The sequence below is a fragment of the Misgurnus anguillicaudatus genome, chromosome 14, assembly GCF_027580225.2.
Source record: "Misgurnus anguillicaudatus chromosome 14, ASM2758022v2, whole genome shotgun sequence".
Taxonomy (NCBI): Eukaryota; Metazoa; Chordata; class Actinopteri; order Cypriniformes; family Cobitidae; genus Misgurnus; species Misgurnus anguillicaudatus.
The window spans coordinates 8958222-8978810 of NC_073350.2; the positions used below are offsets into that span (position 1 = coordinate 8958222).

At 35.1% G+C, this 20589-nt stretch overlaps 1 protein-coding gene across 2 annotated transcripts in view; it reads left to right on the plus strand.

Annotated features, from left to right (window-relative positions):
* The window catches only part of cdh27 (cadherin 27), a 28798-nt gene extending 10101 nt beyond the window's left edge, over window positions 1-18697 (plus strand). Inside the window, exons 8-18 of one of the 2 annotated variants that reach the window (XM_055183610.2) lie at window positions 5404-5586; window positions 5682-5977; window positions 10634-10776; window positions 10907-11131; window positions 11858-12079; window positions 12178-12296; window positions 12420-12515; window positions 12821-12910; window positions 14270-14320; window positions 14427-14510; window positions 15166-18697. In XM_055183610.2, coding sequence (XP_055039585.2) covers window positions 5404-5586; window positions 5682-5977; window positions 10634-10776; window positions 10907-11131; window positions 11858-12079; window positions 12178-12296; window positions 12420-12515; window positions 12821-12910; window positions 14270-14320; window positions 14427-14510; window positions 15166-15408 — 1752 coding nt within the window. In that variant the 3' untranslated portion in view covers window positions 15409-18697. The remainder of the gene's footprint in view (window positions 1-5403; window positions 5587-5681; window positions 5978-10633; window positions 10777-10906; window positions 11132-11857; window positions 12080-12177; window positions 12297-12419; window positions 12516-12820; window positions 12911-14269; window positions 14321-14426; window positions 14511-15165) is intronic. The other variant, XM_055183611.2, reaches the window with a different exon arrangement.
* Window positions 18698-20589: the final 1892 nt, after the last annotated feature.

Here is a 20589-nt window from a genome sequence, read left to right on the forward strand (position 1 = left end):
TGGGAAACTGACGCCATATATTTTAACATTGTTGTTTAATATAATCAATTACTATTACCACATCATTATTGTTATTTTAAAGTTATTGTTTACTTAAAATATCAGATTACCTGATCATCATCAAATTATTAAGATAAGTGTTAGTGACAGCCCTAGTTTTACTTAAAACATTTTCAAAATGTTTTGATTTCATTTAAATAGACAATAGGCTACTCTTTTATTAATCAATTTCATTTCTTAAATTATATTTCTTAAAAAAGAATCTTGTCTTTTCTCAATCTCGTGTCTTGTCTCGTCACACCCCAAGAAAATACATTTAGTTTTTTGTCATTCAATTAACATGATTCATGCTTCACATGAAATGGAAACAAAGAAACCACAGAAAAGCAATGAACAACAAAGAACATGTTTTTAAAACTAGTTCAGGATGAAGTATTTGACGTTACGTGAGTCATTTCTTATTAAATAATGTAATAAGTAGTACTCCATTCCAGGCCATATATAGTCTAGGATGGAGTACACGGACGTATTTATTTTTGATAGTAGTAGTGTATCAGTGTAGCATTCAATTCCAAACTAGTATTAGTGTAAAGAAGTTACTATGCTAGAAAAATCAAAGTAAAATAAGTAATTGCTAGTAGTGTTAAGAATTAAACTATATTAATGAGAGCAGTGTTAGTGTATTGTATCAATAAAAGTTCAATGTTAAGCTATTATCAACAGTCTTCCAGTAAGCAAGTTCACCCCTTACAAAAATATCCTGTGGTATTTCATGATAAAACATCATAGGTATCACGCAAAACTGATGTAATGTACTTTTGTGGTACGGTATGTAATATTCCTGTAGTATTATGTAGTATTATTTTCATATGTCTGCGGTATTTACTGCAATATTTTGTTGTAAAGTATGTATTATTCCTTTAATATTTTTGTGGTAAACATGCCCATTAGGTAGAAAACAAGTGTGGGTGAAGTGTAGGCAAATTGCTGACATACTGGGGAAAGTGTGGGCAAAATGTGGGACTGTGGTTTTCTTTAAAGGAACAGTATGTAGGATTGTGGCCAAAACTGGTACTGCAATCACACAACTGGTGGCCAATACACAACATGACAACATAAACATCAGTTGAGGCCTGCAACTTCATTTTTTAAATATCAATATCCTGGCCGGATCACTGTTGTCAGTGTTGTAAGTATTTGAAATGAAAATAATTTCTTAATGTCGTGTGACATATCAGGGCCATTTTATGATTAATTGATATCCATTACATACTGTTCCTTTAAGAAACAGACAAAGCTCTGAAAATCTTTAACAAGAGTCTTTAACAAATTGCAAAATAAGTTTATATAATTTGCAGAATAATTTATTAAAGTAGTAAAGTAAGACTTACTAAAACTTACTATAACTGCACCTTTACCTTGGCTGTGAATAAATGCAGGCCTTTTTTTAAGTATCTGAGTAAATTTACTTAGTAGTTACATAACTTTTATCCAAAGCGAATTAATAAAGTGATGAAAACAATCAAGCATTTTATCCTAAGGAGGCAATAATATGCTAAGATAAGGCTGCAACTAACGATTATTTACATAATCGATTAATTGGGCGATAATATTTCAATTAATCGACTAATCGGATAAAAACAAATATTTACTCAATTAGACTTTTTACTTATTATAGCTATAGCACTAAATTAGGGTATTCACGTGTAGTGTACTTTCAAAAAGCTACACACTACTACAGAGTTTTGCTAATATTATCTCTAGGGATTATTAAGAGACCAAAATGTTGTGAATGAAATGTGTTTGTATTCTGATAGTAATTCACCAAGATACAGAGGTGCTAGACCACTTAAGACCATATAAGTGTTGAGCAATATTTTTAATTGTATGCGATACTTAAAGGTGCTCTATAAGCGAATCTGTCCGACGTCACTTTTTGTTGATGTTTGAACAGTGTTGTTTTTGGCTGCCCTTTTAGTTTTCGTTTTATTCTTAGTCTTTTGGACGAAAATGCTTTTAGTTTTAGTCACATTTTAGTCACTTGTAAAATTTATAGTTTTAGTCAAGTTTTAGTCGACGAAAACGCAAAAAGGTTTTAGTCAAGTTTAAGTCAATTTTAGTAAAAAAAAGTATTTTTTAACCAATGAATTTAGGTTAAAAAGTGTGGTGTATTTAATACAATTAAAATGTGCATTAAGGTTGTACCTGAGGGCTTGCTGTTGTTTTAGTCTGTGTGCCTTCTGCACATGTCATAACAAAAAGTTATGAAGAAAAAAGTTTAGCCTAATATTCCCTCGTGTTGAGTTTGTGTGTGTTACAATGAGACCTTGCTTATAAAGTTGAGAAACGCGTGCCTTGTTTTATTTAAATACATCACAAAAAGTATTGGAAATGGGCTTAGGTTTGACAAGCAGATACATGTAAAACCTTAAGCTTACCATGAAATGTGTCACAAGCCGATTGTCGAGTAAAATTTAATGTATATGATATGTTAACAGCGTGACTTGTTAGTTACCTTTAAAAAATATTAGCGTGAGGAGCCTTCAGGTGCCGCTTGAGATTGGTGGTATTCTTCCCACCTAGTTTGTGGCCACATCGTCTCCCAATATGCATTCCGTTTTTCTGTCTGAAGGATTATACTGAAAGTATGTCCATATATCATCTCGTCGTTTCCGTTTATTGGCGTCACCGCTACGGTCCAGACAGATTTCACGCAAAATAGGCAGAAATGACATGCATTATAACGTGAGACTTATAATCATTTTCGTTCCGTCTCGTTTCGTCAACGAAAACTCGAAAGCGTCTCGTCATGTTTTCGTCACCTTAGAGACATTTTTAGCTAGTCATCGTCGCGTTAGCGTCATAAAAAATATGTGCGTCAACGAAATCATTTCGTTATCGTCATCGTTGACGAAAACAACACTGTGTTTGAATTGTTTTCAAACAAACGGAGCGTAGCTAACTTCTCCCCCTCCCTTCAGTGTTTTCATGAAGGCGCCCAACCCCCACCCCCAAATCCTTCTTGTCATTTATTGGCTGGAACACTTTGTTATGTTTCGTGGTGCTAGGTTTGGCCACTGTGTTGTTGAGCCTGGGCTGTCTACAAAAATTGCGTTTTTTTACAGTTTGATCAGCGGTCAGGTAGCAAGCAGATAGTGAGGAGATGTTTGCTGTATGTAACAAAAAATGTTTTATGGTCTTAAAGGGACCATTTAAAATGTCCGCCAAAAAAAAATCAATTCATACTCCACACTCCAAACAGATGGGGGCAGTATACCTCCAGAAAGTGAGTTGGTCTATTTTAATTTAGCAGCTGCTAATTTAGCAGCATATATCAAGTTTGATTTACATTAGCAACTAAGTAAGTTATCATTAGTCAAAAAAAAAAACATTCGGTCTCATTAAAATTGCAATGTTTTCCGCTACGTTTCGTGCGTCCATTTGGTGTTCATTATCATCGAAGACATTTCAAGCTTCTTAGCTAATGTTACATTTTAGCATCAGCTTGGTAGATAACGGGTGAAAACCGGATCGGATCCGTGGGTAGAGCTAACTATTAAACGCTAACAGCTAAGGATGCGCGATAAGTTGCATGCGATAGTCATTGCGCTTCTCGTCAGTGAAGCCGGTTTCTTGATTAAAAGTGAATCGCCATCAGCTGCTTTCAGATGGAGCCACATTTAATGCACAAAGCCGTAGTTCATCTACAAGCTGAGCATAAGTTATCCCAAGGCCTATTATAAGTGAACTTCCAGCGAAATACTTACAGCATCTTACTTACCAATCGAAAAGAAATGTTGTCATTTCGGAGTGAAACCTCATTTCTTTCATGTCCATTAGTTGTCTCCAGCGATGAAAAGCAGTGCCTATATTTACTCTGGTTCGGTTCCTTTATTTATCATATTTTATTTGTGATTCCGAGCGCGTTGCTCCCTGCAGCGAATGGTTGTGGTAGTGGTAAATGTCTCTTGCTTCAGCCATTCTTCCGCTCTCTTCCCTGAACTGAAATGCGTCCGAAAACCCTATTGCAAGGCAGGAAGGCATGTCCGAATCCATGGCTGTCCGAATTGCATTTCTCTGAGCTGCCTACATGTCAACAAGTCAGCTGCCTTAGTTTTCGGACGCAGCGGTAGTAGAGGGCTGTACCCCCACACATGCGACTTATTTGTGTATTGCAGTTTGGCTGGCGGTTATGTACATGGCCCGCATACCGCCTCCCATGGTCGAAACTGGTATTACGACACCTTTCAGGCTGTAGCTAGTAATTTAGCATGCTAATTCAGATTGATATTTCTGCAGCACTATACCTTGTCATTTTTTTAATGGCATCTTTGCCCTTATTTCTTCTCATTCTTTTGATCCGTGTAGCTCATTTTTAAAAATCTTTTACCTCAATTATTACAAATGGCACCTTTAAACACGTGAATTCGCTAAGAGCACCTTTAACCGGCAGCCAGTGTAGAGATGCAAAAATTTAGCTAATGTGATCATACATCTTTGAACGAGTAAGCACTAATGCAGCTGCGTATTGTACCAGCTGAAGCTTGTTTACTTGGTTCGCGTGATACTTCCCCAGTAATTAGTTAAAATAGTCAATTCTGAAGGTCATAAATGCGTGGATAACCTTCTCAGTATCTCATGCAGATAGCATGTGTCACATTTTTTTTAGATATTTCTAAGTGTGGGAAATATGACTATCGAACATTACACCTAGGTTCTTGTCAGTGGAATCAACCATCTATGGATAGGTTGTGATCTGACATGTATTGTTTGTATTGTTTTTGGTCCAATAATAAGTACCTCGGTTTTATTTGAGTTATAATTACGAAATTATTTGCAAATTATTTACTAACCAAGTTCGCTGACCTAGATAAACGGTTGGTTGCAGGTTCCGAGGAAATGTAAAGCTGGGTGTTGTCAGCATAACAGTAAAAATTATTAATTTGTGTCAAGGTTTTAATTAATTAATGTGTCATATTGCGGAGAAGAGCAGTTTATAAGGAACAGGTGCGCATAAGGAAATTATTTGCTAATTATTTACTAATCTCGTTCGCTGCGGCCTAGACAACCGGTTGGTTAGGCCAGGTTCTGAGGAAATGAAAAGCTGGGTGTTGTCAGCATAACAGTGGAAATTAATTATTTGTGTTAAGTTATTGACTAATGTGTCAAGCAACTATGTAGTAAACAGGATATTGTTCGTCTAGCCGACTGAAGTCCTGTTCACCCTGTCTGTATTTATTTTATAATAACAACCGGTTGCACATCATTCTTTACTTATTGCTTACCGATGCAAATTATGGTAAGAACAGTTTTGAACAATGATTTTTCTTTTTTCACATGTTTAACCAACAACAAGAAAGTTACTGATAACATATTTGACTTTTTCACCTGACTTTTTTTTAGGGTTCTAGTAAGGTGTTGGAGGGTACGAATGGTTCCTCCCCCCTTATCATACATACAACTGATTTAGACACCCGTCTCACTGCTGCGTGGAGGGCCGTGTACACCATACAAGGAGATAAATATGATCACTTCTCCATCCACACCGACCCGGACACTAATGATGGAGTACTCACAGTTGTTAAGGTTCATTCACACACTCCAGGCTTTATTGTACATTTGTTATTTGTTTTCTTTGATTTGATTCGGTCATTAATATATTTTTATGCAATTCTTTGCAGCCCCTAGATTATGAAAAGCAGGCACTACAAAGTATCAGCATTACTGTAGATAATGATGAGCCTTTTTACTCGTGTGAGGTGAAAGACAGGCCTGCAAGTGGGCTTTGGATTATCACTTCACATCAAGCCACAAAATCCACTCGAGGCTTTAACATTACAGTGGAAGACGTCAACGAGCCCCCGTATTTCCCTCAGCGGGTGAGGAGGGTAGTGTTGGAGGAGAACGGTGCCGTCGGAGTGTTTGTGGACAAAGTGGTGGCGGTCGATCCTGATACTCAACAAAAACCTGTACTGCAGTATGTGCTTTAGTTCCTTATCTTTTCTAGATTTATTTCTTAGAAATTGGATCTACGTGAGTCATGCAAAAATGTCGACTTGGCAAGAAAATGTTAATATAACATTACTCAACATTTTACCATGGTTAATAATATAGTAGTATTATAATATTATCCAGCTGGTACGATGGTTACCGGCTCTTAAAGGAACAGTATGTAGAATTGTGGCCAAAACTGGTACTGCAATTATAAAACTTGTGGTCCATACACAACATGACAATATAAACATCAGTTGAGGGCTGCAACTTATTACACCCAGAAACTTTTTAATACAAACCTGAGATATCAAAAGTATGTTGCAGTCCTTGAACTCTTTGGTCTACAAACAAAGTTTGGTTTCTTTTGAAAATAAATTCTTGTGAATATGTTGTACAAAAGAACAAAGGATCGTAATATTACATATTAAGTAGGTTATATGTGTGTTATATAGCTGTTTGTGCATGTACAGTATAAGATCTGCAAAGTTACAAAGCTCAAAGTCTCAAACCAAATGATTTATTCTAAAAGAGATCCCATATTTATGGCACCTGTCACATCATGCGTTTTTGCGCTCTGAGCGGCTGAAGTTAAGCAGAAAAGCCCGGCGTTATTTGCATTTTTTATCGTCCAATTGAATGAGGGGAGAGGGGGGCCTTTCGTTGTGGTGACACATAGATATATACACTAGATGTCGCCTTGTGTTTCTTAAGGTACATTTACATTATAAGCGACTAGCAGAGCAACGCAATCTCATTAATTTCAATGGAAGCTCGGCGGCATCCGTCGTCATGAGCGACAGTGACCATTGACAGCTGGATGGGCGTGTCCAGTTGCGCGTCAAAGCTGAGAAATTTTTACTTTATGCAAATTATGAGCGACATTTGGGAGCGACTCGGGAGTGAACGTTACTCATTTGTTTATGATGACCAGATATAGAATATAGAAAGCATGCGTCAAACTAGGAGGTAGCTAGGTAACGTTGCTATCTCCTTCTGTACTTAGAATTCGAACTTTTGTGCTGCGTATGTATGTTAGGCCTACTAGCACTATGTATTATATCATGATATTATCTCGAATTTCCGTGTTTTTTTTGTGATCGCACAACGAACTCCCGCCCTCGTGCGACCATCACGCATTGGTCACTCCTATTTTCTTACCATTGTCGCTTTGGTTTAGGGTTAGATTTACATAAAATGACATCCCTACCCAAACCCAACTCTAACCCTAACGCCAGGCGACATATAAAAAATAAATCAGAAAAAATAGTATAAGCCAATATATAAAGTGACATTCTAATGCAAGCCCCAAATCTAACCCTAAACCGAAGCGACAATGGTTTAAAAATAGGAAAAAGCAATTGATAATCACACGAAAACAGGAATTCATTATACGATCACAAAAAAATGCGGAAATTCGTGATAATATCAAGAAAAAAAAATACGGACTATATAACGAAATTTCATGAGACTGGGCTGAAATTTGTGATAATATCACGAAAAAAGAATAAAAAAAATATGTGAAATCACAAAACCTTGTGAGACTGGGTAGATTATATTTAGAAAAAGTCGATTTTCTTAATGTCAAGACTTTAACTTTTCTCTGGACTCAATGCTAAATACATGTCTGACCGTTGGAACAAAAAAAGAAGAAAAAAAACTAGAAATTTGCATTGATGACAATTTTATGGTGGTTTTATTTCCGTTAAACCTTTGCGTACTTTCACGTTAATGCATTAAAGATGAGGGGCTCCCCTTTTCAAGATGGCGGCTCTATTTGACGCATTTGTTCCAATGAACTGCCGTAGTCAAGGCGACATAGGTTAGTGTACATATCTAGGTTGGTCACAAAATTTTATAGTTGCTTGGAACAACCAGACCTTACAAAATTAACCATGGTTTTACTACACTAACCATTTTTAACTATGGTTTTTCAAAACCATGGTTGTCAAAACCATGGTTATTTTGTGGATACCATGATTTTACTACAGTAACCATGTTTTTTGGTTTTAACTGTAATAAAAACATGATTAATTTTCATAAGTGGGTGACTGCACTCACTCTCTGTCTATTGCGTGTTTGTGCACCTCTCAACCTCGATCAAGGTCAGAGCAAGCGCCATCTTTTTAAAGTTTCTGCTAGTGACAGTTTACAGCAAACCAAATTTTCAAGAGCACTCATGCTTCAATATTTGATTGACAGGACAGCTGCCTTGGTGGTTGCCTAGCAATAAAAATGGCAGCACACTGCTCTTTTCTTTGTTCAGCCTTGGGTTTTCAAACGTTTAAAATGCATTTGGTATGATTGTCCGCTAAAACAAGTAAATCAGACACGCCCCCCACATGCCACTGTGTCTAAATATTTGCATAATGCCACCCAAATGTATATGCAAAGAACGAATATGTAGATTTAGTTATCGCTTTGTGTAACTTTGCTTTTTTTAAGTTTTGGTAAATTTGGTAAACAGAAGTTGTAAGAATACCAATATGAGCAAAGACGAAGACAAAACGCGCTGACAGCTTTGGGCCAATCATAACATTCTGTCAGAGATGACACCCTCTACCTCACATGCTGTTTACGGACATTTCTCGCCACACGCTGCTTGAAGTCAAACACAGTTATATTGCTAAATCGGCCAAATCTCTTGCTCAAAAGTTTACTATCTCTTTGCTGAATTGCCTAGGTTGTTTGCTCACTCTCTGTGAAGCATTCAGACATTGCTGTTAATGTATTAGGTTGTGACTCTTGCAGTGTTTGGTTAAGAGTAACTGTCCATGACTGCCACAGAAGTAGAAACAACAAAATACAGACAGCAAGATAGAAGTCATAACCAACTACTGTTTACAACACAACACAGATCTCGCCAAATGGTGGTTTAGAGGAAACTTTTGTTCTCTTACCTGTATACACCGATATTTTTGCACTGCTGTGTGAATGATAACCTACATGGTGAAAAGACGTAAAGTTGTTGTGGTGTGTGAATAGCACAATAACCCTTTACTTGAAGGGTGTGCATAAGACTGACATGACACCTTTATAATCATGACATGACACGTGTCATAAACATGAAGGAGATTTTATGCACATTTATGACAACTGTCAATAGGTGTCATATGTTGGTTTGTCATTTTTAATTCAAAGATGACATTGTTTGAGATGTCTTTATTATGACAACTTGAAAAAAACAATACATCATAACTTGTCATAAATCTGTCATAAACATGACAAAACAAAATAATTATCAAACTTAAGAAACTACCTAGCTTTATGGGTTAACATTACATTAAACTGTCATTTAAATGTCACTAAGTGTCAAATAATTGTAAATACCTGAACAAAATGCCACAGACATGTCAAACAATTATACTTAACTTGAACTTAACTTAAAACTGACAACTAACAGAACTTGTTCTTCCTCACACAGAGGGTTCTGAAATTTTCTGACATAGACGAAAAAACTAACAAAACATTAAATCAATTTCATTTAATGGTTTTTCAAGTGATATGGACCCAACACTGCATGGCTTGTACTGTTGTCATTTAATTTTAGGTCTTCAAATGCAATAAATTATTATTTTATCAATTTTAATTATTATTATTATTGAATGATTGATTTTATTTGTTAAACACATGGAGGAAACTTTAAAAAATATTATGAACTGAAGAATATTCATGATGTTGTTATAAAACTATATGACAGAATATTAACACTTAATTACATTTTAATTACAAATTCAATTTGTATCGCTGGTAAAAAGTGGTCAGTTACTTTTTTCTTGTTAAAGGAATAGTCATTTTCAATATTAAAATATGTTATTACCTTAACTAAGAATTGTTGATACATCCCTCTATCATCTGTGTGCGTGCACGTAAGCGCTGGAGCGCGCTGCGACGCTTCGATAGCATTTAGCTTAGCCCCATTCATTCAATGGTACCATTTAGAGATAAAGTTAGAAGTGACCAAACACATCAACGTTTTTCTTATTTAAGACGAGTAGTTATACGAGCAAGTTTGGTGGTACAAAATAAAACGTAGCGCTTTTCTAAGCGGATTTAAAAGAGGAGCTACATTTTATGGCGTAATAGCACTTTTGGGAGTACTTCGACTCGGCGCAGTAACACCCTCCCTCTCCCATTATGACCGAAATAACTGTGTGAAATCGGCTAAAAAGTTGGCAGTATAACACTGCTTAACACCAAACACACAAAATAATGTTTTTTTTAAAAGCATCATATGTCCCCTTTAAATCAGCACCTTGATATTTAAAAGTGTACATTAAAAAGGTGGCAAAGCAAATATTTGCACAAATTATAACACAAATTTGACTGGCAGCTTTAACAAGTCTTTGTCTTTACAGAATAAATCTAAAATATCAGCCTCAAAATCTGAAGGAAAAAAATGATAAAAGGTTGATGAGGATTTCTGGCTCCCAGAATGCTTTGCGTGAGGCTGTTATTTTAGATTTATTCTGTAAAGATAAAGACTTGTTAATGTATAATGCTAATTTAAACAGTTGCATAACTACAGCTCATTTTTTACAGTGTTGTTGTACCTTTGCTAGCCTAAACTATCAAGTTATTAAGCGTTTGTAACTTCAACTTAACAACACCCCTGAGAATAATTCATCTTTTATCCCATCAGGTACACTCTTGAACAAGATCCTGCAGGCTGGCTCAGAGTCAATGCTACAACAGGGGAGATCTTTGTGAAAAAACCTTTAGACAGAGAGTCGAGTTATGTGATAAATGGCACTTATACAGTAACTGTGATTGTCACTGAGAAAGGTAACTTACAAATACGGTAAGGTGTACAGAATAAAACCCGGCAACGATAAACCAACCCCTGGTCTCAGCTGTGTAAGAATACATTTGTATATTTACATTTCATTAAGATTTCTCTTGGTTTCCATTCCAGATGACCCTAAAATGACAAGCACTGCTACGGTTAACATCTACGTCGAAGACAAGAACGATAATGTGCCCATGTTAAAGGAAACCGCCGTCTCTGTCTGTCAATCTGATGAGGTTTCTAGTACAGAGATCACGGCGTATGACCTTGATGGAGATCCATACAGTGGACCATTCAGATTTGAACTAATAGGAGATGTTAAGGACGAATGGAGCATCGACCCGAGCCACGGTAAAGGAAAAACTTGTGTCTGTATAATCTCAAGCTTTGACTATTATACCAGGTAATCAAAAGGAAGTCCAAAAAAAGATCAAAAAATTGTCCCTAACTGTCACTTGGGTGGTCGTTATCCTTTTAAAAAGTACACATTTGTACCTAAAGAGATTTATTAGTTTCTCAGAGGAACATGTTGGTACCAAAGAGGGCATCATATATGTATAAACCAGTGCTGCCTCACGATTAGTCGCGACTAATCGTTTGCAGAATAAACGTTTTTGTTTACATAATATATGTGGGTGTATTGCGTATAATAATTATGTATAAATACACATACACACATGCATGTATATAATTAAGAAACATTTGCATGTGTATATAAGTGTTTATATTTATATATAATCTATATTATATATAAATATACATATTTATTATATAAATATATTTTTTCCTTAAAATTATACATTTATGTGTTTGTATTTATATAAACATAATTATTATACACAGTACACACACATTTATTATGTAAACAAAAACTTTTATTCTGCAAACGATTAGTCGCGACTAATCGTGAGGCAGCACTAGTATAAACGTAACATATTAGGACCATTTTAAAGAGTACTGCCCCAATGATAACTTGGGACCATTTTTGTCTAACCTTGCAAGCATACAAACAGTGTCAAATAAATGCGCCCGTGTCAGAAACTATGTGTTTAATATATATTTCGCTCTGTCCTGTAGGTAACACCGTGCACTTGGTGAAACACAAAAACGTTTATCCTGGTATGTACACACTGACGGTGAAAATTTCGGATAAGCAGGGCATCTCTTTTCTCCAGAATCTCACCGTCTCGGCGTGCGATTGTTCAGTCTCACCAAGCTGTCTTGTTCAACGCAACACACAGAAAAAAGTAGGAACCGGTGTCATTGGAACGGCCATCTTTGCCTCACTGCTGGTTTTCGGTGAGCACTGGTTATATACATTTTCTAACGTATACGAATTAATGATTGGAAAATACTTTTGTGCATTTTAAAATCTGAAATGCATTTCCTCATCTCAGCACTTCTGCTGCTCTCCATCACTTGCTCTTGCGGGGCTGTAAAGTCTTTGGCACACGTGGACTATGTTTTAAATAATGTCCTGCCATCTAACACTGAGAACCCTGGAACAGATTGTATGGTAAGACTGCTGTAAAATGAATGTGTCTGTCTGATCAAATTCACTTTTCGTTGCTTGTAAGTGAAACAGAAAAGCCGTAGTATCTAAGGGCAATACTGTGTTTCATAAATGTTTGATCTGAAGGTCCCGAACACTCTCCTGAAGAAAAAATATGAGGCTCAGTCAAAGGAGGCTACTCTGGTATCTAACAATATTCAAACCAAGGTGAACGTTCAGCAGGTACATTTTTTTAATGTATAAGTTGTTATGAGTTTCACACAAAACAATCATTCATACAATCTAAAGATGTTGTGTTGTTTTAGTCCATGCGTGGGTAAATATGGATGAATGGTTTAAGTTAACCTAGAAAATGTCCATATTTGACCCAGCCAGATAAAAACAATCCGGTATTTTGGGTTACAACAACCCAAAGGTTAATTTAAACTGAATGGTTGGATTTGTCCATGTTTTATTTCAACCATGGGTTAAAACAACTCAGCATTAACTATAATTGTACTTTTTAATGTACTTTTTTTTTGCTTTAGGTAGCGAGCATGAATATGAGCCCTCGTAATACCCTGATTCATATGAATGGAATCCAGACCAGCAAAAGAGCGCAATACAATTTCAATGAGGTATGATATTACGACAAATATTTAAAGCTGCAATCCATAACTTTTGCCTCTGACCTTTGTTTGAACTATAAAATTGTAGTTATTTGAGTATTAAGGTTCAAAAAACGCCATGGGCCCTATCTATCATACACCCGGCGCAATGCGGCACAATGCAGCCCAAAACTAGCAAGTGTCTTTTGCTAGTTTCAACCCGGCGCAATGATAATTTTCACGTTTAGCGGCACATTGCTTAAATAGCAAATGCATTTGCGCCCAATTTTGCGCCCAAGGGCATTCTGGTTTGAAAATGAGGTGTGTTCAGACGCATTGTTGGCCCGTTTGAGGCGATTAATATTTAAAATATTAATTTTTAAAATATGAAAAATCTAAGGATTAAAATGTAAAAGATGATTATTGAGTCTCTTGGAAATAAATGAGGAAGGATTGATTATTAGACATTAGAAGGCGTAAAGAGCAGCTTCACCTGTAGCAAGGCGGAGCTGTGGGCGGGCCTGGACGAGCCTGGGCCCACCCATATTGACAGCTGGCCCTCCCAATAAAAAATCAAAAATGGTGCTCTGTATAGTTTAACATGGATACTACTTTATGTGGTGTATTTTATCTATAACACGTTATGTTAAAAACAGTAAAATTATAAGTAAGCCTGATAACTATTTAGCAGTTTGAATGTTGCGTTACAGTATGGTTAAAAATATTCCCGAGCAGCTTTCAGTCATGATCACTTCGAGACCTTTTCTTGCAAACAAGTGGAAACGTATTTTGAATAACACCACGTTATAAATATGCGCTGTGCCCTTTCCTCTCAATAACATAAACACACAACAAATATGACACACAACAAATTGCTCCTCTATGCCCCGCCTTTCTGAAACGTCATCCAGTGCGTTGTGATTGGCCGAATATATATCAAGTGTGCGATGGAAATGATATTACATAATATTGCTCAGATGATTGTCACTTAAAACATTACTGATTTAATGCCGCCATCTACATGACAAATTTAAATCCTAAACAACTATTGAACAAGCTACAAACTCTTCATCGTTGGCAGCAGCACACACGTGAATAAGTAGCTGGTAGTGATGCGGATCACGCTTTTATTAAATTATTTGGCCCGCCCCACAACACTATCTATTTTTACAACCCACAACCATTAAATATACATACATTGTAATGTAAATGAAAACAGGCTAAAAGGCCATTTCATTACATTGCCATGTAAACTGGTAACAACATATGCTTATAAACCATAGAAACCACTGGTTTCAAACCAGCATGGTCATATTACTTCTAAATCATAAAGGATAAGAATAAAGTTTAGTGTTCTAATTTTAGCAACTATTTTTCACTTCTAACCAGCAGATATCCACATGGAAACAGTCCCTGTATCGGAGTAACAGTCATTATAAGGTCAATTTTTATCTTTTTACTGCTTTTGACAAGGGTAAAGCTTTACGTTTTCAGCACTCTTGTAAAACAAATCAATAATGTACCGGTTATTTGTATGTGTCCTCAGGGTACAATGGTTAGCAGAATGACCTCTAAAAGACAAAATTCATATACCATGAGCCGACTGCATTTACAAAATATACTCGTACAGGTAAGTTTATTAAAGTATACCTTTATACATTCCTAATTTATCTTTAATCATGGATATGAGCGAATAATGCCAGCTATAAGTGTACACAATTTAAAGGTGCAGTGTGTAAATTTTAGTGGCATCTAGTGGTGAGGATGCGAATTGCAACCAACGGTGTAGTCCACTCCTCACCCCTCGCTTTTGAAACGCATAAAAAACTACGGTAGCAGCCACCGGACAAACATGTCATCATTGGAGACAACTTAGTAAAAAAAGTTTGACCGTTAAAGGCTTCTGTAGAAACATGGCGGCACAAAATGGCGTCTTCCATGTAAGGGGACCCTCTGTGTATGTAGATAAAAAGGTCTTGTTCTAAGGTAATAAACACATAACGGTTCATTATGAAAGGTCTTTATACACCTCTGATAATATAGTTTTGCATATTATTTTGCATTTCTGTCAATAGATCCTTCTAAAATTTACACACTGCACCTTTAAAGAAAAAAGTCTAAAATTCTCATCTCTGATAGGATTCTCTAGAGAGCACCAAAATTACTGGAATGTATTTATTTATTAATCAATGTGATTTTTGGGGTGAACTGTTTCTTGAAAGTATTTGTTATTTAGCACAATTAAAGGTAATAAATTCTTCATAATAATATTCTTCAACTTTCAGAGGCTTCATTCAATACAGTCACTGGGAAATGAGTTGCTTGATTATGAGCCTCATCGTTACGCTTTTGAGGACAACTCTGAATACTTTTCAGACCTGGACCCTATAGACTTGCCCGATAATGACTTTGATCCTGAGCCGTTCTCTGACCTTGGACCTGCATTTAGGCAACTGGCTTCAATCTGTAACCCAGAGAAAAGCTCGACAACAAAAGTGATTGAAAATGGCACTATAAAATATATGTAATATATGTCCTAAGTAAAGTAATATGGGTTATTTTGAATAGGATTAAGGGCTCGGTCATACCAAGAATGATCATAGTGACAATTCTCATAATGATAAGTGAATTGGAGTTACAATTTATTTTGATAGTCCACTTTAGACATTTAGGGAAGGGATACTTGTATTCAGTAGAATGACAGATGAGGGACCATTAAAATAAATTGTTAATACATATTAAGCAGACAGTCTACTAACTACTCTATGACTAGCAGTTGACAAGTGGTTACAATAAATAGTTAGTAAAATGTGTAGTATGAAGTGGACTATTAAAATAAAGCATTACCGAATTTTGATTGTTTTGTTTTTCCGTTCAATAATATTGTTCCTCTGTCATTATAATTGCGGTATGGAGTGCACTTCTATCTTACAGTTAAAATTATTTTTTTAAACTATCTTATAGTTATGGTTCTTGGTGTGAACAGGCCTTAACTGTTGCAAAAAATAATCTTTTATAGGTATTTGGGTGTAATTGAGACAGGGCTTATTTTTTAGTTGAATAGATTTATGTCCTTATATTTTTTTACAGCGGGGGTTTGTTTGTTCAAGCAGGATAATAAATCATGTGGATATCTTAGTTTAAAATCAGGTTATGTCATGCAAAGTTCATCTGTTTACAACCAGAGGGTTCAACAAAAAACTCCTCATGCTGGTATGGTCAGTTTAACATTTTAGAAGAAAGTTCCACTTGTTAAAACTACAGTAGTTAACATGAACTAACAATGAACAAAACTGTAACAGGATTTTTTCAACTTTTTTCATGTTTATTTCAACATTTAATAATACGATTAAAAGTTGTCTCTGTTAATGCAGTTAATGCACAGTAAACTAATATAAACAATTGTATTGGCATTACTCTTAAAAACAGAGGTGCTACAAATGGTTCAACAGCTATGCCGTTAAATAACCATTTTTGGATCCCAAAGGTTCTTGCCACGGCAAGATGCAAGGCAATACATCACGTTGCACAGGACAACACACACAATTTTGTCATTTCTTTGTTTACTCACTCTTGTGTCATTTCCAAACAGTTGGTGAGCACCATTCACTTCCATAGTATTAATTTTCCTACTATGGAAGTAAATGGTGCACAAACGGTTTTGTAACAAACATTCCTCAAAATATCTTCCTTCGTGTTTATCAAAACAAAGACATTTATACAGGTTTGTAACAACATGCGAGTGAGTAAATGATGGGAAAGTTTTCGTTTTGGGGTGAACTATCCCTTTAATTAAATAGGACAGCAAATAATGGAAACAGGTGCACTGTAAAAACATAAAATTTTGATCATCTTAAAAAAAATTACTTCAATAAGTAATGCTTACATTTTTTCTTTCGATTTTCTCACTTTAAATGAAACTTAATTGTTTATATATTTTAAGCTTTTTACCTTAGGTTTTTTACTTAAAGTGAGAAAATGTAAGAAAAAAAACTTGTTACTATTTGAAGTAAGTTCTTTAAGAGGAGCAGCTTTACTTTTTACAGTGTGAGGGGAATGAAACAATAATGAGATAATTAATCAGGAAAAGAGAGGGTGGGGCCAAGGCACTAGACCAGAGAGCACATGGCACACAAAAACAATGGCCATGTGCTTCCAAAACAGAAAACATGGTACTGCCACAATCCTCTCACAATAAAATACAAAAACAACTAGAAGAAAGACCATATGGTGCTTTTCAGTAGTCTAAAAGGAAGTGCAGAATGATTTTTACATTGATCCCCGGCAATTAAATTACTACACAACCTTGGTGTTTGTCAAAAAACTGTAGGTAATTTGACAGGGAATTTTTTACACGGGTGGTCAGAGAAAAAAACAGACATTCTGGATTTGGATGTCAATAAAATTAATGACTACCCTCTGTAAATTATGAAAATACCTTACGTCCCCACGAGAAACAATTCCGAATAGGGCTTAACTCTTTCCCCACCATTGACGAGTTATCTCGTATTGACGAGTTGTCTCGTCAATTAAGAGGGAAAAATTGCATAAAAAAATGTTCCTGGTGAGTTTTTATGTTAATCTGTTACCGCATTTATCGCACTTACCCAATTTATGAAAAACTGAAGCCAAAACGTTATTTATTCATTTTTATGTTTATGTTTTGATAATCATTCTGAATCTGATCTCTAACAAAATTCCTTCACAAAAATGCAATTATTTCAGTTTTTTTGCTAAAAAATATTTTTTAAGAAAAAACCCATATTTAAGGGTTTATAAGCAGAGAAAAAATATAGATGGGATGAAACTTTTTTTCTTGTTTTGTTTGCTTGTTATTGTTTGAAAGCAGAGGGGCTGTTCTTTCATTTGATATATTTATATATTTTTAGAAGAAATTTTACCTGGAAGGCATTTTGTGAAAATCACAAAAAATGCTGGCGGGCAACTTTTCCAAAAAAATGTCGGGGAATGAGTTAAGAGTGCAATATTAACTAATGAGAAAAAATTCTGTAAACATAGATTGCACATTGTTTGTTCATGTTAGCTAATGTATTAACTAATGTTAGCAAGTGGAACCGTATTCTAAAGTGTTACTGGCAATATCTCTCAGTATTTTCATTTTTAGCAACTTTTTATAAAAAAAAAAACAATTTCTTCATTTGTTTAATATGTTATTTGGTTTGTATGTTTAATGATCTGGGAAACTGTAGGGTTTGTAAATACATCTGTAAAATCATCAATTATGGCACACAAGCAAAGCATATTATTATGGTCTTCAACACACAATGTTATTTTCATAGTTGTGACGAAACCAGCAAAATGTTCAACAACAGTGTTTAATACTGTACATAACAGGCAACTCAGTATTTAAGTTTGTATTAATGCATATTTGCTATACACGTATATTCTGGACAATGTTTTGTTGAGCCCCATAACCACAAAAAGTCTTGTTTCATGACTTTTTCTCAAAAGCTAGTGATTTATCTGCAAAGATTTTAAGTGCAGGTGGAGTGTCACCTGCATTGCTACCTCATTTGGAGACATTTAAATGCTGCATTTCATTTTAAGAGCAATTGTTTTACATTATATGATGTTAGCAAAAACATCATAATCAAGGTTACAAATAGTAATTCTTTCATTCAAATGTAGTCTCTACTGAGAAACTATTAGAAATCAAACTGTCTTTTTTCTCCCTTATTGTTAAATGATGTAGAATGTATTGAATCAATGTATTGTTGGCTCCATAGAAGTGTTATTGGTCTGTGTGCTGGGAGTTAAGGGCTCTTGTAGCTAAATTAATAAATTCAAGATGTGAAATAGTAGTCGACCGATATAAGGTTTTTTATTGCCCATACTGATATTGAGAAAACAGCACTTTAAATTTTGCTGGGTTATTTTTAACCCAACACTGGGTAAATATTGGACAGAACACATGTTGGGTTATAAATAAACTTATGCTGGGTTGTTTCATTGCAGTACTGGGTTGAGTACATGGGTTAACAACAACCCAGCATAGATTTATTTAACGCGTTAATAATGTGTTAAAATTAAATATTAACGGCACTAATTTTATTAACATGTGACAACGCGCAATTTAAGTTTGACCCTTGGCCTAGCCCATTGTTGGATTTATTGAGACACATCCTTAGAAAGTAAATAGTCATCAAACACAAAATGATCTTAATTTGTATGTTTTCTGAGAGATGTACCATCCTAAATGCTTTGGGACCTGAAGTTTGGGATCTGATTTATGTTTCAAGAGTTATTGTGACAAGGCAAGAAAACAATCTTCCTCACGCTGACCGAGACATCTGAAGCATGCACACAGGCACGCAACCCCAATATATGAACACATAGGCAGAATTACAGATTTGAAAATATATGTTTTGACAAGAATTCATGCAGATATAATCTGTTATGTCTCAAGTAAACTTATGATAAACTGTTGAGGAAAAATATCTAATGTGTAACATTATATTAGATCCTTGCTTTACACTTAAAACTGTCTGTGTCTCAATGTCAATCAAACAATAAAAGAAAGAAAAAAGTTTAACATATATTGATATTGTTTTTTTTTTTACTTTGTGTGTCAAATCTATTAGTTTTACCACTGATTTTAAGGTATGGATGCAGTGAATTTGTTTTTAACCTTAAAAAAATCTTTAACTGTATTTTTCTCAAAATTAACTTTGCTGGCTCTTGAACTAATAATAATAAACACACATTTGCATAAAACATCCATATTTGTCCACGCCCATGTTGATTCGAGTATTAAAAACTTCAAAAGTGTCAAATTAATGTAAATATAGCACAGATAAAAATGTGTGATTAAGTTGTGATTAATCACTAGTTAACTCATGACAATCATGCAATTAATCTAGATTTTAATTTATTGACAGCCCTATTTTATTTATAACCCCACATGTGTTCTGTCCTATATTTCCCAGCATAACCCAACAGAATTTAGAGTGCATTTCAGCATCTTTTCTTTACAAACATCAAATTTAAGGAACAGTAAGATTTATAAGATGGTAAAATATAAGGCTGTAAATACCTCCACTTGTCAAAACCAAGAGAAAAAGAATTTAAGATCTGAACTGCCTAGGGGACAAACGACAGTTTCAACCTCTTTTTCGAACATCTGGGAACACAGTAGTCAACCAGATGGTAACAATTCAAAAGTGTGGATGAAGGACGCCTCTAATAATTCACAATGATATTAGCCTTTTCAGCACTCTATAATTTCTTATACTCTCTATAATATAACTTTATCTCTAACAATTTACTTGCTATTGTTATCACCTTCCCAAGTGATCTCCTATGAGTGTTGGAAGCATTACCATACCAACATATCACACAAAAATGTCTTTACAATAATATCTATTTCGAAAAGAACATGTATTGGTTTATAAAATAAACAGTAAAGGAGATAAAACACATCCATGAGGAGCTCCGACTGAAGTGATCATTTTATCCAAAGTAGACCCTTCTCCTTTATCCTGCTGGATTCTGGAACTAAGAAAATTAGTCACCCAGGTCAGTATCCTTTTTTTCTAATGCAGAAGTTAAATGTTAATGAAAAGTTAAAAGCTGATGAAAAAAAGTGAAATCTCTATAAAATCACTGATTATGTCAAACTGTTGTAAATGTTGTATTTTAATTGCATACTAAAAAATATATTTATTAAACAAAAATCTCTCGTTGTACTG